The sequence below is a fragment of the Mus caroli genome, chromosome 1 (assembly GCF_900094665.2).
Source record: "Mus caroli chromosome 1, CAROLI_EIJ_v1.1, whole genome shotgun sequence".
Lineage (NCBI taxonomy): Eukaryota > Metazoa > Chordata > Mammalia > Rodentia > Muridae > Mus > Mus caroli.
The window spans coordinates 64,104,861-64,121,190 of NC_034570.1; the positions used below are offsets into that span (position 1 = coordinate 64,104,861).

Sequence of the window (16,330 nt, forward strand, 5' to 3'; positions counted from 1 at the left end):
GAAAAGAAGAAGAAGAAGAAGAAGAAGAAGAAGAAGAAGAAGAAGAAGAAGAAGAAGAAGAAGAAGAAGAAGAAGAAGAAGAAGAAGAAGAAGAAATAATTCTAATTTGGGTTGTCTATATATATTCACTGGAGCATGGTCAAACTCTTAGTGGCTCCTTAAAGAAAATTCAGCCCTTCTCCACCCCAGTTCCATACATTCCCCTGGCAGAAATTGATTATGGAGAGTGATGCTTCAGCATCCTTATCACAAACTTTGAGCATTCTCTTCAGTGTCTTCCTGACTAGGTTGTGACTTGGATTTGGGATGGTAAGGAGGTAGGGGTTTTCACAGAAGCCTTCTATGTCTCACTTTCTCAACTGCAAACCCACAGTTGAAAAAAAAACAGTATTATTCTAAACACAGCAGTTTTACCCACTCCTTTGCGATCGTTGACATTTGCTCCTTTAGTCTTGAGCTCTTTGGGGCTCTAAGATATTACCTTCTCCCTCTGTTTTAATTCCATACTTAGTTGCTGTGTCTGTCTTTACCATTGGGCACCAAGGGAATTGTATAATGAGCTATTGTTTAATGCTGCATAGGCCTGTCCTAAGACACATGCTAATGTATCAGTACTAAAAATGTTTGAAATACTAATTTTCCCCTTAATGATCCTAAGCATTTTCTTATGGTTATACCTTAATACTGAGCTGCAGGTCATTACCTCCACACACTGAACGCAGCCGATGTTTCTGTGGCTTAATGTTCCTACCATTTGCTTGATGACCCTGTGCTCCTGTCTGTTTTTACGAGCAGAATCTTGGGGAATGAAAATGAGGTCATTCGGCGGTCTTTATATGCAAAGTTTGCATTTCTGTGTTTATTTGAAAATATTTATGATGCTGAAAAATGGTAACACAAAACTGGAATTTTCAAAATGCAAAAGTGCAAATAAAGTTGCAATGAATCATTCTAATGCTAAAACACAAGCCTTTCAGTTGTGTTTCTACCATATTTGTTTCAATGGCTCTTTTTTTGTACTATAAAATAAAACAGAAACAATTTTCTTTGATGCTTCTTTGATTGAATTACTTGCCTACATCTTTCTTGCAATAATGTTCATAATTCTATTATTATAGTTATAATACTTGACACATGTCTGTTTTATCTATCTATCTATCTATCTATCTATCTATCTATCTATCTATCTATCTATCTACATAAGTGTGTATTTTCTCACCACCATTTTTTCTTATGTTTTAATATTATAAATAATAATGTGAGGAAAGTTTACATTACAAATATTTATTTGAGATATTGACCTAAATATACTCTAATGTGCAAATGTTTTCAATATTATAAATTATTTATAACATGTTATTTCACATTAATATGATCTATAAATAAAATGAATTCTTTTTTTTCTACTGGCTATTTTATTTATTTACTAAGTAAACTCTCTAAGTCTAAATGAACCAAAGATTCACATTATTTCTTCCAGGTAGTTCTAGAGGAGTGGTATTATGATACTTTTAAATTATTTTCTTCATTTATACAATGAGATTGTGCCTAATGGTGTAATGCTACAAATAGTACTGAATAGACTTCCTGATAATAAAATCTATTTATTCTAGCTGTTAATCAGTGAACCTACAGCAAATACAAGTCTTCAAAACTAGTACCTTTACTAAAAATCTAAATAAGTTGATATCAAAAATATGATGTGTTTTAACTGAAAATTACAAAGGCCTATGAAATATAGTTAAAGTAATTTGCCCATTAGCGCATAGACTAAACTTCATACAGAACCAATGTCAAATAACATTGAGATTATGCTGAAGGCAAAGCACAAACCCCACCTGTGTGCCCATTTTGCCTGTTTTTGCCATGCGCTACCTGAAAATAAGAGTAAGGTTCTATGTGCACATGTAGGTTATGCATGTTCTAAAACCTAATCAAAGAGAAATATGAGTTTGGAAAATATAAAATGTATTGTTGTTGATGCTACTTGAGCCAGACATACATAGACATTTATTTTAAGTCTCAGGAAAGATATTGAAGGAATCTATCCATGGTGTAGGAAACAAAAGACAGTTCTTCTCCAGAGAGAAGATGGCAAGCTCATGGCCATCAGAGAACTCGTCATCCCAGAAGCCAAGCCGTCTGGATCTTATCCACAGAAGTCACTGATGTTTGGAGCTAGCTTAATTTAATGACAGCTTTCCTTCCTTATTTCCTATTCACTCTCTGCAATATTACTTCTCTGTAGTCAACTATGGTGTGAAATAGTACTATAGTGGAAGGAGGAATTATGATCCTGTGAGAGGCGGAAGGAATAGACATCATCCACTCTCACGCAGTGTATACTAAAGTATGTTATTCTCCATGTTACTGCTAATGATGGCACTGTCCAGGTTCTCTAGAGAAGCATAGCTAAGAGGATGAGTGTGTATTACAAAGGGAGCTTTAGCAGACTGGCTTTTCCAATATAGGCTGAGTAGTCCAATGGTGGCTGTCTGTAGATTAGAGAATGAGAGCTGACCAGGTGTGTTGAGGTCCCAATCTAGTGCTGAAGACCTGGAAGACTCCTGTAGAGTCACAGGTCTTTGGTCAGTGTTGGAAAGGCACAGGGCCTGGTTCTGATGTCATCTGAGAATGGCATCCCAGAGAGTATAATGGGACAAAGTACTCAGCAGCAAGTAGAAGAGACAGGGGTGCTCTATGCTATGTGTGTTTCATAGACTTCTCTCTTTACAGTCAGCTGTTGCTGGAAGGGTCCTGTACTGGATAGTTTTATGTCAACTTGATACAAGTTAAAGTCACCTGAGAGGAGAGAATCTCAAGACCTCCATAAGATCAGACTGTATGCAAGCCCATAGGGAATTTTCTTACTTAATAATCAATGGAGGCGAGCTCATCTTACTGTGGGTGGTGCCATCCCTGGGCAGGTGATACTGGGTTCTATAAGAAAGCAGGCTGAGCAAGCCATGAGGAGCAAGCCAGTGTGGGATTGTGGGGAGTAGGGGAGAAGGGGGAGGGAGAGAGCCCACGTCTGGCCAGAGCTCCTATGCTCTGGGCAGGCAGACGCTGGAGGGCTGCCGGACCCTTCCACTCGGCCCTGGGTGGGCATCTGGCTGTGTGAAGCCGCTGGACCCCACTCGACTGGGGGGGGCAGCCCCCGATACCAGGAGCCCCAGGGCAACACCCTCAGCCCTAGAGTTACAGGAGAGAGGGCAGAGAGAAAGAGGTTCCCACGCAGGCAAGAGTCCTTAGTCTGGTCTGTGGCTGGAGCACAGGAAGGCCTTCTGACAGGAGATTAGGCACAGGTTCGTTAGGAAAAAGCCTATCCCATTATCCAAGCACAGCGGGCCTTGATGTACAGAGACAGTCTATGGTTTTAGAGCTTTATTATAGAAAGGCAGGGAGAAAGGAGAGAAGGTGGAGAGAGAGAGAGAGAGAGAGAGAGAGAGAGAGAGAGAGAGAGAGAGAGAGTAAAGAAAGTAAAAGTTTAAGAGAGTGGGGAGAGGTGAGTGGGCTTATTACTTGTTGTTGGTAGGTAACTGGGGAGGAGTCTAGCCTGCAGGTCAGAAGCTTGGGACATTGTGTATGTGACTAAAAGCCACGCTTCTCCTATGGGGACTGTGGGGTCAGTAACATTGACAGGAGCCATGAAGAAATGTCTACTGTCCCATGTAGATGAAAATTATCACCACTGGGGTTCACCGGGGTTCACAACTTCAGCTCAACTGGAGACTAGGTGGTCTGTACATAATCCATTGCTCCACAAGCCAGTAAGCCGAACTCCACATTGCCACTAAATCAACTCCTGCCTCCAGGTTCCTGCCCTGTGAGAGTTCTTGCCCTCACGGCTTCTGATGATGAACACTGATGTGAAAGTTTGGGTGAAATAACCCCTTTCCTCCAAAGTTGTTTTTGCTCATAGTGTTTCATCACAGCAATAGTAACTCCAGAGGATGGTATTTGGCCCTCAGTTAGCTTTACTAAAAATGCTTTCTCAGATTCTCCAGAGGACTATGTCTTGGTTCCATATCCACTACAGTTGAGAATTAACGTTGGCCATGGTAGTGATTATTGTTAATCTCTTACAATGCCTAATTTATAAATGAAAGGTTCTTTATCCCCCATATGGTTACATAGGAAACATTTATATAGTGAAGTTCAATTACTCCCAGGCTTAAGGCATCTAGCAGTGGGTCTTAAAATGTGTCTATAGACAGGGACACAATTGCTTATTGCTATGATGTATGAAAAAAATTCAGGGATTGGAAAGATGACTAAGCAGTTGATAGTATTTATTGCTCCTGAACGAGACTTGGTTTAGTTCCTAGCGCTTGTAAGGCAATTCACAACTGCCTATACCTCCAGCTTTGGAGATATGATGCTCTTTTCTGGCCCTTAAGGACACGAAAGACCCACACAGTGCATTTTACATATACACAGGCTTTCACAAATACATATAATGTTTCTTTGTCCTTTCTTTTATCTATCTCTCATTTAAATAGTGTTGTTCCCCTGTTATTACTGGTTTGGTATTTTTTTCCTTCTTCTTCTTCTTCTTCTTCTTCTTCTTCTTCTTCTTCTTCTTCTTCTTCTTCTTCTTCTTCTTCTTCTTCTTCTTCTTCTTCTTTTGTACTTGTATGAATTTGTTGCAGTTATTCCATTTTTACCTTATTTTTAGCTGACTTTAAGTTTACTTTTGTTTTAAAACTCAGTGTTCTAAAGAATTTACAATTAGGGTCATGTCCATGTCATGTAGCATCTGGAGATGTTTCTTCAGCATCTACCATATTTTAAAATGGTCCTTCTTGGAGCTGAGAGATGGATTCTTCAGTTAGTGCTTGCTCTGCACACATGAGAATCTGAGTTCTACTCCAACAACAAACTCATTGCAAATGGCTGTAATCTCAGCACTGGGGAGGCAGGGACAGGCAGATCTCTGAGGCTTATTGTCCAGCCAGTGTAGCCAGATGTTGATCAGTAAGAAGCACTGTTTCAAAACACAAAAAGGTGTGCAGTTATTAGGAAAACAGCTAACCTCCTGTCTACCCCAAACATACTGCTGTACCCCGACCATGATTCTTCTGTAAAGCCCCAATGCTTCAGATTATGACAGTTTCCCTTGCAACTATTTCATTTTCTCTTCTTTTTGACAACCAGTTCAGGTTAACTGTCTGTATCTCCTGCGGGAAAATTAGCTTTTGATTTCAATGGGTCTACATTTATTAGCTGAGTTTAATTTTTGGTGTCCATAAATTCATATCATGATCTGGATGTTTCTTTCCAGAAAAATATGAAGGCAATTGAACATCTATTTATTTTAAGTCCTTTTAAAATAAATATATGTCGGCTTGAGAGGTGGTTGTCTGCAGAGAACCTGAGTTCAGTTCCTAGCACCCACATTGAGTGGTTGGCCATCACCTGTAACTTCCCCTGAGTAGGTATGACACCTTCTGGCATCTGCAGGTGCTTATACACATGTCTACATACAAACAAAAAATGAAAAGTTAACCTTTTTTTTCAAAAAGCATATGGAATTTTCATCAATGGCTTCAACTTTATTAAAAATAGAAGAGAATAGAAATCCCTTGGTTGAGGAAATTCTAAACTTGTTGTTTATATGGTGCTTTCTTTCTCTTTTTACCTCCCAATTGATTTGTTTTGCCAACCTAATGTGATTTTTATATAATTGCAGCTTTATGAGAAAATGTGGCCTTTGTGATTGTTTTCATTTCTTCTAAAATTGTCTGGCCTACATAAAATTTCACATAATTGCTGGTTATATATATTTATTAATATTGAATTTTGTTTTAGTTCAGGCTTTGTGTTGTTGAATTATATATATATATATATATATATACATATAAATTAGATATATACATATAAATTATATATATATACATACACACACACACATATATATACATACATATACATACAAGGGTGTATATATATATATATATATTCCCTTGCTTCCTTTGCCTGTCATTTTGATAGATAAATCTGTAATTACTTGGAAAATATTGATTTGGGAAATATTAATTTCAATGTAACTTAGTGGTATGGTGTTTGCCTAGCATCTTTAAGGTTTCAATCCCTGTAACATACATACACACACGCGCACACGCACATGCGCACACGCAAACACACACATACACACACACACACACACACGCACACACTCACACATGCACTCGTGCTCATGAAAGTGTGCATGTTCACATGCAGCTTTGTATTGAAGGGGAATTCTGGTTGTTGCTTTTAGCTCTTGTGCTCTCTGTTTTTAGTTTCATATCCATTCTATAGAGAATGCCAGCATCCCTGAGTCCCTCTATATTGTAAGTTTTGCATTAAAGATGCAGAAACATTACCTTGTGGTATTGACATCACTTATCCAGTTACTCAGTGTGCAGCTTGGTTCTGAACCAGATTGTGAGATTCTTATAAGTCCAAATTCTCTCAATTTACCATTTACAAAGTGTAATTTCAAGAAACTTTGGCCAGAAACTTTTGTCCACCTTTTGTCTCATTTGATTGGGAAATCTTAGCACTACTCACAGCTTAGCAGTAAGTTGGGTTTTGTCTCCTATCTGACACAAAGCTCTTTCAGACTCTGTTTCCTCACAGAAGCTAAAGAGGCCAGTCACTTCTGAACCTGAGTTTGAGAGCCACTGTTTATTCTTATTGTGTTTCTGTTTTATCTTTCTTTTCCTTAATAGTCTTTTATCAAACTATTTAAGCCCTTCAACCTTTTAACATAATTTTTGCCCATTAGAAAGCTCATAGCCTAACAAGGATGATATATAGAAAAAGATGTGACTGCTGGCTGTTCATCTGTCTACTGTGTGGTCTGCAGATAATTTGGTCTCTCTGTGGCTTAGTTTCTTCATCCAGAAATGCAGGGAATCACCAGTTACCAGTCATTTTGATTCTTTTTATAAATACTTAGGACCCTAAGTAACATACAGTAATTACTTACTCAGTAGAGCTATTGTTGTTGATGTTGTTAATTATACTTTTGTAGGTTTGTCTATGACCATGTAAACAAAATGTAATTTTCCTGGGCCATCTTTAGTTGTATATTGTGAAATATGGGGGAGCCTTACGACCTATGCAGTTGTGACGCTTATGTATGATAGTATTTGTCAGAAGACCCGACGGCAGCAGTTTTTAACCTGAGGGCCAGACTTCTTTGGAGGTTGAATGAGCCTTTCACTTGGGTCCCCTAAGACCACCAGAAACCATGGACATTTACTTCACGATTCACAATAGTAGCAAAGTCACAGTTACAAAGCTGCAATGAAAATGCTTTTATGATTGGGGAGCCAAATAACATGAGGAGCTGCAGTAAAGGGCCTTCGCCTTATGGAGGTCAAGAGCCATTGCCCTAAAGTAAACGGTGATCCATGATGCAAGTTTATATATATATATTTAATTCTTGTGATCATAAGGCATTTTTTTTAGAATGTCAGTTCTCTGAACTGTTCTGTGCATTTAAAAAGTAGCTTTTGAATTTAGCATTTATTCAGAGTTCTTTTCAAGTCTGAGAAGATTGTACTCATGTCTTCTGAGATCAACCAAAAGCACTTAATTCTAATCTGCAACACAAGAGCTTTCCTATAGAGAGTTGTGCCTATAGATGACTTTCCTCAGCGTATCTGGAGTATGACCTTCGTACCCAAATTGTAGGATAGTGTCTGAGTTTATAAAATATGCCTTAAAAGTCACATAGTCACATGACATTATTTTAAAGATTTATTTATTCATTTTATGTATGCGAGCACACTGTAGCTGCATAGATGGCTGCAAGCCCTCATGTGGTTGTGGGGAACTGGATTTTTAGGACCTCTGCTCGCTCCAGTCAACCCCGCTCCATCAATCCCACTCACTCTGGTCAGCCTGGCTCACTCAGTACCTGCTTGCTCCGGCCCAAAGATTTATTTATAAATATATAAGTACACTGTAGCTATCTTCATACACACCAGAAGAGAGCTTTAGATCTCACTAAGGGTGGTTGTGAGTCATCATGTGGTTGCTGGGATTTGAACTCAGGACCTTCAGAAGAGCAGTCAGTGCTCTTACCTGCTTAGACATCTCACCAGCCCACACGACACATTTATATATATTTACTGGATATTATTCCCTTATGAAACAGCCTTACATTAACTGAAACTGTATATGACCCTATTAGCATTTCATGTTTTTTTTTTTCATTTTCTTATGATATATATAAATGAATATGCTGTGTTGTGAGAGAGTGGGGTAGTCAGCCAGCTTCCTGCCACTGTCCACATCAACTTGGCATCAAGAAGCTTCTGGTCGTCAGGTGACTGTATAATCATGCAGGATGCATTTTTCTATGTTAGATTATTGTGACAAATTCTTATAATTTTAAATTCCTATTAATAAACAAGAATTTAAATCATAGCTTCTTTAATGTATACATTTAGATTCAATATTGAAAGTGTCCAAAGTATGCATTGTTAATATGTGTTTTAAAATTTCCCTTGTTATATTATCATCATGAAATAGATTGGCCCTCTGTTCCATGCCTTTCTCTAACTAATAAATAACTTTGTGTTTGCATAGCATTTTGCAATATAGGTCCTTGATTTTAAAGGTTGGAAGGCTGAACCAGGGCCATCAGAAATGGTTACTATTCAATTTCTACTTTGCATTAAATCCACTTTGCTATGTTATACTTGTATTATTTAACTAATCTGAGTCTCTCTCAAGATTTTTGAAGTGTATTTGTTATTTGTCATAATTATAAAGTATTGTATGTATATGAACGCGGGCTCATGTGTCACAGTGAAGATGCATGTGTGTCTGTGCCTCTGGGTGTGAGTGTGCATGTGGAGATCAGAGGACAACTTCTGGGAGTCAGTTTTCTTCTATTATGGCTTGCAGGAATCAAACCCCAGTCATGAAGCTTGCATCACAAAGGCCTTCTACCTGCTGGTCCATTTCACCAGATCATTTAAGTCTGACAATAAAATTCATTTGTAGCAGGGCATGGTGGTGCACACCTTTAATCCCAGCACTGGGGAGGCAGAGGCAGGCGGATTTCTGAGTTCGAGGCCAGCCTGGTCTACAAAGTGAGTTCCAGGACAGCCAGGGCTATACAGAGAAACCCTGTCTCAAAAAAAAAAAATTCATTTGTATGACCATTAGTTCTTTAATATTTCTATAAGTTAAATATATCCTTTAAAACACTGTCAGCACTGACAACTCTATACTCTCTTCATTCTCACTTGTTCAATTATTTAATAAAAGGTCAAGTGCTAGCATGTAACAGGAACAAAGCCAGGCCCTGGGGATTATAGACAGAGCCCAGGCAGAACAGAACTTCTTTATGAACTCTGTACTTGACTGTTCTTTTCTGGACTCTATATCTTAGGACTGATGATGGAACAGGACCTAACCTGGAATTACATTTTAGATACATTGTCAGCGCTCAGTCTTTTACAGTCTTAGATAATCTCACCTTCATCCAGAACATATTTTCTTTCAAATCTTGCTTAGTTTTGGCTAAGTACAAAACAATTATCACTGTCCTTAGTCTTATCTGTTGTAAATTTTATACAGCATGACTTTTCCCCGAGGTCACCATCTAATCTTTTACCATGTCTCTGTGCCTCAAGATTTCTCAAAACACACTCCAGTTGTGTGATGCTGTTCTAATTTGATGCCCTGTTTTAAGGAGGGATGTAGGCTGATGTCATTCCAATTTGACTGAGGTGAGAAAAGGTAGTTTCTGGAGTCTTTAGGATATTCCAAATTCTTGGTAACCCTTTTATCACCTATATTGTTTGTTTCTGACTCAAAACTATAAGAACTAAAATTAATAGCCTTAAGATTGTTAAAGCAGGATTTAGACTAAACTAAAATATTATAATCAACTCCATGGTAGTATTATTCACCTTCAATTTAATCCTTATTTTCTGGGGCTGCATTATGCTACAAATATCATGATAGGCTATATATGTACCCTTTCTGCTTGTTATAACTAAGTAGTTCTTTTATTAACTAGTATCATACAACTATCAAACTTAAAAATCAGGTTATATCTCTTAGTAAGTTATTATGTTTAACTCACTATAATACATCCTAAGTCATAGCCTCTAATTCTTAAGGCAATGAAAACCATGGTTAAATTATGGTCACCACTCAAAGGTTCATAAATATTACTATACATTGATTTTACTGAATCATGTAGCACATCACATGGTTTATTAAAAGCATATTATAAATTGTTGAGTCATTTTAATATTTTAAACTACTGAACATTGATCATTTGGCAGCAGCATTTGGGACATTAAACATAAAAACATTTTAATATTTCTTTTCACCCAATATAAATGAAAAGACTAGTTTTTTTTTTCTAATTTTGAGTGTGTTTCCTCAAGGTTTAATACTCATTGTGGTAGGACATATTTTTAAATCTATTTTAATTTAGAGTCTCCAGACAAAGCCCAACTCAATAAACATGCCTATGGTGAAAGGTGCACCCAAATTAAATTCTGATTAAAACTTATGTACTGTCTTCTCTAGGATGAACAACAATCCCATTTGTGATGTCTAAAAAATGATTGAAAGTCTCTGTATTTACAGAGAACGTTTTCTAATTTGTAACATCAATATTCCCTACTAAAACCTATAAAATGATCTTCCTTTTTTTCTTTTTGCAATGAAAACTCACTGATTCCTCACAATTCTTGTGTTTACATACTTGAGGACATTCCAGATTCTCTCTGCTCCTTTTAAGTCATAAAAATGATTAAGCATCTCATTTGTTAGAATGGGGACACAGCTTTTATATTACTTTGCCAGTGACAACAGTTATGGAATTTTAAAACTAGTGGCATCCCTGTACTACTGGTGTGCTTAGAGACCCAGAAAGAGTCCCTGGAACTCTTATTTATAGAAGTTGTTCAGTTCTTACAGGAAGGATGCCCTACTGGCAGTAAGTAAGCAAGTAACAAGTATAACCTTGATAGAAATAACAACGTTGTTTTGTAATAAAGTTAATACCTTTAAGACGTTTAAAAATTAAGAAAGAAGGGAAAGTTTTTTACTTGACAGTTAAAAAAATCAAACTAGATTTTAAAAGGGAAACTGTAAAACCAATGGAAAAGAGTCAGTCTAGAGAGTAGCTGTGAACAGTGATCTGGTTCTACTGTGCCCAACTCACTGCACCTGTCAATGAGCAAAGAGATGGAATGCAAAACAGTGAGATTGAGCATAGATGTAGAGCAGCCGCCCCTCTCGCCTGCCACCTCATCCCAAGTCACTGATGTATATTGGTTCTCAAAACCTGACATTTGTTCTGAGAGGCTAAGGTCTAGACAGGAATCCTAGGCAGCCATGGACCTCCTGAAGGATGAGCTCAGGTAATTGCTGTGCTGGAAAAGCCTCTTCCCTTGCTTCATTAAAACTGATTCATCTCTTCTTCTATTTTTTTCCTCTGCTCTATCCAAACACCTTCCTCTTTGTTCCAATACAACAGTTACTAATTGTCACTGTTTTTGCTTTATAAAATTGTTTGTTTTAAGCACTTTTCCTGCAATAGCATAAGCATAATCAAACAGATAGTATATGTTAACAAAGTAACCCAACCACCTCTGCTGAGAAGTTTGTTTAAAGGACCACAGTAAGTATCATTTACCTGCAGCCAGGTTCACTAAACCCAGTTCATCTCCTGACCATCGCACCTATTTATCCTCCTAACTCCTAGTTCCACTGCATTTGTGGCATCAAATAGCATTACAAGTTCATTGGAATCAAATTTAGTGAAATGCACATATGAAGTGTTTTTTTATATTTGTAGTTTTATGTGTAATATATCTTAAAAAACATAATTTGCATAATATAATGAAATATAAGGGTTTATATATTTTATATTTTTATATCATTTTGCATAACTAAAGTCTAAGTGCTTTCTTAAAATTTATTTTCCTAATTTTCATGTAAGGCTTTACATCTTAAGGAAAGATTTGATGTAACTTTATAATGATTTCTTTTTAGGTTTCAGAAATGTATTTTTTGTGGCATTGATAAAACTGGAACATAAATCTCATAGTTGTGTTTTTACTACAGGTTATGATATATCTATTTCTCTTATTATATGTTTTAAAGGGTCACATAATAGCATCCTGTGATGCTCGTGGAGTTACAAAGCTGTGGGACTTCCGGAAGCTCATTCCAATTGTGTCCATTGATGTGGGTCCAAGTTCGGGAAATGAGGTGAACTTTGACCCGTCAGGTAGGATCTGTTTTGTTTCACTATTGGCACCTGATGAACATTTTCTTTTTAATCTAAAATGCCTTTTTTTCTCAAAGTTTTTGGTAAAACTTTGTATGCAGTTTGTAATTTTCTGTTTTGAATATATCAGCTGTGGTATTTCTAGTTTATCAAAATCATGACTCTTACTATGAAACAACTGTATTGATCTCATAAAGGAATAATTAACATAAGGAAATAAAAGAGGAAGATATTAATGTAGAGATATCACAAGCTTGCTGACAGTATCATGAGTATTCTTATAGCCATGTCCCATATCTTACCTAGGGTAAGCTACTTGGCTCCCTGTAATGTAAGTGATTCAGTGGAGAGTAACAAAAACTATATCAAGATAAACTTGAAATATTTTAATGGAATAGGTTAATTATAAAAAAGTTAATAAATTGCTCTGAAATTCTCTAGAATTTATGCACATGTTCATCTATTATTGTAGTTAAATGTTTTATGCTTTATGAAATTTTTGTAGCATTTTTCGTGAAATACAGAAGAATTATCAAGCAGATTAAATATTTTATCTCTACTGATGATGAATAGAGTGGAATCTGATGTTTAGTAAATTGATTTCAATTGTTCACTTAGAAGATTAAAGTGCTACTGCTTCTCCATCTTTAATGGTAGACTCTGTTAAATGAGGGGCAGACAGTACATCTTCCCTTTGATAGTGATGCATATTTAAGATTTTTGAACTTTTGAGAATTCCTCAGTCTTTATTTGTAATCAACTAAAATTTTAATATGACTAAACTTCAGTTGTAAAGGAAGAAATAAACACATAAGAAGAAAAATGCTTTATTTAAAAAAAAATAGTTCATATTAATTCCCTGGTACAGAATCATAAACATACCAAGAATAATTCTGGAGCCATAAGATAATTGCTGTGTGTTTCTTAAAACTGGTTTTGTGTTATTATCATTAAGCATCAGAAGATATAAATAATAAGTTATCGTTTTGAATTGTAGGTTGAATTGTAGGTTGCATTTTCATTGCATGTGAATGTATATATACCACTGGAAACAAAGCGTTTTCCGTTATCCAGTATGGTGGCACATGCATGCAAAGCTAAGGAGGTAGAGGTAGGAGGGTCCTAAGTATAAATGAAAGTTTCAAAAAATAAAGAAAAAAATTAATAATATTCATGGCATTATGACATTATGACATTTATGGTCTGTCAGAATTCAAAGAGAGGACACAATGCAGAATCAAAGATTCTAACTATCAGTTGGAATTTTCATTCCATACTGTTATATATAAGATATTAATATTTCAATGTAAGGTTACGACATGTAAATCTGCACTGTCATCAGATATCCATGGTGTTTTTACCTCTCTAAATCCATTTTGATTGCCTTAAGCAGTACTCATGTCTTTGAACATTGAAGTTTGAATGGTAAAACATGAGGCTGTAACATTCTAGTAACAGAAGTTAAGGTCCTTTTAAAATGTATTGCACAATTAAAAACAGCTCTATATTTAATTGTAATTATTAGATGTGATACTGGTGACTTTTTATTGACCTTTGCTTTCCAGTTGGAAAGTTCTTTGTACAGCCAGGCAAACATGATTTTAAATAAATATCAGCATCTATCTTTTGCTGCATAAACCAATATATTAAAGTCTAGCTATAGCAAATCTGTTTTTTCTTCCATGGCTACCAAACTCCTGGTCATACACTAATGTTAAGAAAAGTATAGATATTTGATATTAGAATGATGAGAAACATAAAGATGGAAACTGAAAACCAGAGATCCTGTTATTGGGCCACAGCAACACAATTTCAGTTCAACCTTCCCATCCCTTTTACCATTTCTTCAAGGAACATATGATAATTAATTTTAATTCAATGTGCACGAGAAATTACCATCACAAGGCTTTTCTCATTGAATAATGAGGAACCTGTGCTTCTCTACAGACATCTGCAATGGCCCTTTTTTTAAAAAATAAAATAAAATATACCGAACATTGGGTAAATTAGTGGGAGTCCAAGATCAAATCAGGACATGAACAAAAAGATTTTTTAAAAAGTATAGTACTGAGGATTTTGTTCTTCTGAAGAAAGTAAAGAAGAGTAAAGATCTGGAGCAAGCCAACATTGTAATGAAGATAAGTGACTCAAGTGACTCATATATCTTTGCTAATTGCTATTTGTTTGGGATAAAATATTCAGTAAGGAAATGTAGCAGAATTGTATTATGAAAAATATCTGAAATACAATAATAAAATCAAGTCTGAATTAATAAAGTCAAAATATGTGTCCATCTGAAGATGACAAGTTTGTATTTATTCACAGGGCAAGCTAATGCAAGTATAGATGGTATGAATCCAAAAGAGCAAGAGAATATTGACCTGGCTAAAAATAAAACGCATTGATTGGGAATACACATTGAGTTTTTGCTAAGCCATGTCTCCTGGTCGAAATTTGTGACAGTGTTACCCAAAATGTTATTCATCACAATTTCACCTTTTTAGAGGCAAAGCTCTAACTGCTCAAGCTGTACTCTGGACCTAAGAGAAAGTCATTATCAATAGACAGGCACAGCTACCTTGGTGTCATGAAATGCGTGTGAATGTTTGGGTAACATCTTAGCTAAGTTGCTAAAAACAAGAAATGTGTTTCTGTTATAAATTCTAAGTGATCATTATATACTTTGATCAATTTCATTGAAGGGCAACTAGAGAAATATTTCATGCTGTCTCCATAAACTCTGAGTTATTTCTGTAGATACTGGATTTCTAATGACTGAAAATCTAACACAATGTAAGAAATAGATTGAAGATCATAGCACAACTTAAAAGTATTATCTGAACTACTATTTTCAAATTTCATGAATATAAAAACACATAATTAGAAGTTGTAGACAAATATTTTCATTTTAGATTTACAAATGTATGATCTAAGAAATGGCTCTTTACGTGTTCTAAGACTGATATCCTTATTATATCATTTATAACAGGTAGTTTTGATAAAGAAGTTTATACCCCAGAATTATAAGTGCAGAATACATATTACAACTCAGACTCATATTTAATAACATCTTTGGCATTGTTTAGACAAATTACTTAATCACCCTGAACTATCTTTACTCATAGAAATAAGAGAGGTTATAATTACTCAGTGTTTAATGGTGGGACAATAGTTCAAAGGGACAATGGTGTCACACAATAAGGAAATCTGAGCTTGGTCTTTTATGTTTCTTAAAACTGGAACGGATCTCAGAGATTATTGCTCTCACTTTAGGAATAAGAAAAGTCAGTCGGTCTGCTTGTGAGTGGGTAAGATATCTAAGAACGCATGCTGGTCAATGGATTAGAGAAAGAAGCCTAAACCTTTTTTCTTTTATTGAGACTCTGTTGAAGTCACTAACTGAGACTGCACTATGTTTTATGAAATGCACATTATATATTTAAACATTTGAGCCTGTATAAATCACTGTGGATGACTTTGCTTTTCCACTGCTGAATCAGCCCCACACACATTGGAAAGAACTGCATGTAGCATAGCATTATTTACATAATGTTTCATTTACAAGTGCATTGCCTGTGACAAATACAGATTATCTGTGTTTATAGATGTATCCATATATTAGTATAAACTTATAACACTGTATTTGTGAGAGGATAAATGTTTCTTTCTCATTAAGCAAAGAGCCTCCTGGGAATGTAAAACAACAAGTTTTTGTGAATATTCACTATCTAAATAATATCTTTCACTTGTTCATATTTAAAGTGTCATATGTTTTTTTTTTCATTCAAACATTATTGCTTGTTTCAGAAAATGTTAAATGCAGTTGTATGGTGAAAGCAATAAAAGTGCACCCAAAGGATTTTTACATACACTCCCCTCTCCACATCTCTCCTTTCACTGTGCTTATATACTTCAACAATATTTTTTGTGCTCCTTTGTAAAAGGTAATTCCAGTGCATTTGTAAAGTAGTCACAGCTCTAGAAAATGCAGGGGCAGAAATTTGAGCCAGACGCAGGCTCTCCTCTAGAAAACCTGTAGGTATCAGATCATTCAAATAGGCAAAGTTC

General features: G+C 35.9%; 1 protein-coding gene across 5 annotated transcripts in view; it reads left to right on the top strand.

Moving 5' to 3' along the window:
- Spag16 (sperm associated antigen 16) overlaps nucleotides 1-16,330 on the top strand; it is an 871,964-nt gene that overhangs the window by 632,193 nt on the left and 223,441 nt on the right. For all 5 annotated transcript variants that reach the window (XM_021171958.2, XM_029483611.1, XM_029483612.1 and 2 more), the window contains one exon: nucleotides 12,136-12,262. In XM_021171958.2, the coding sequence (XP_021027617.1) occupies nucleotides 12,136-12,262 (127 nt within the window). The remainder of the gene's footprint in view (nucleotides 1-12,135; nucleotides 12,263-16,330) is intronic.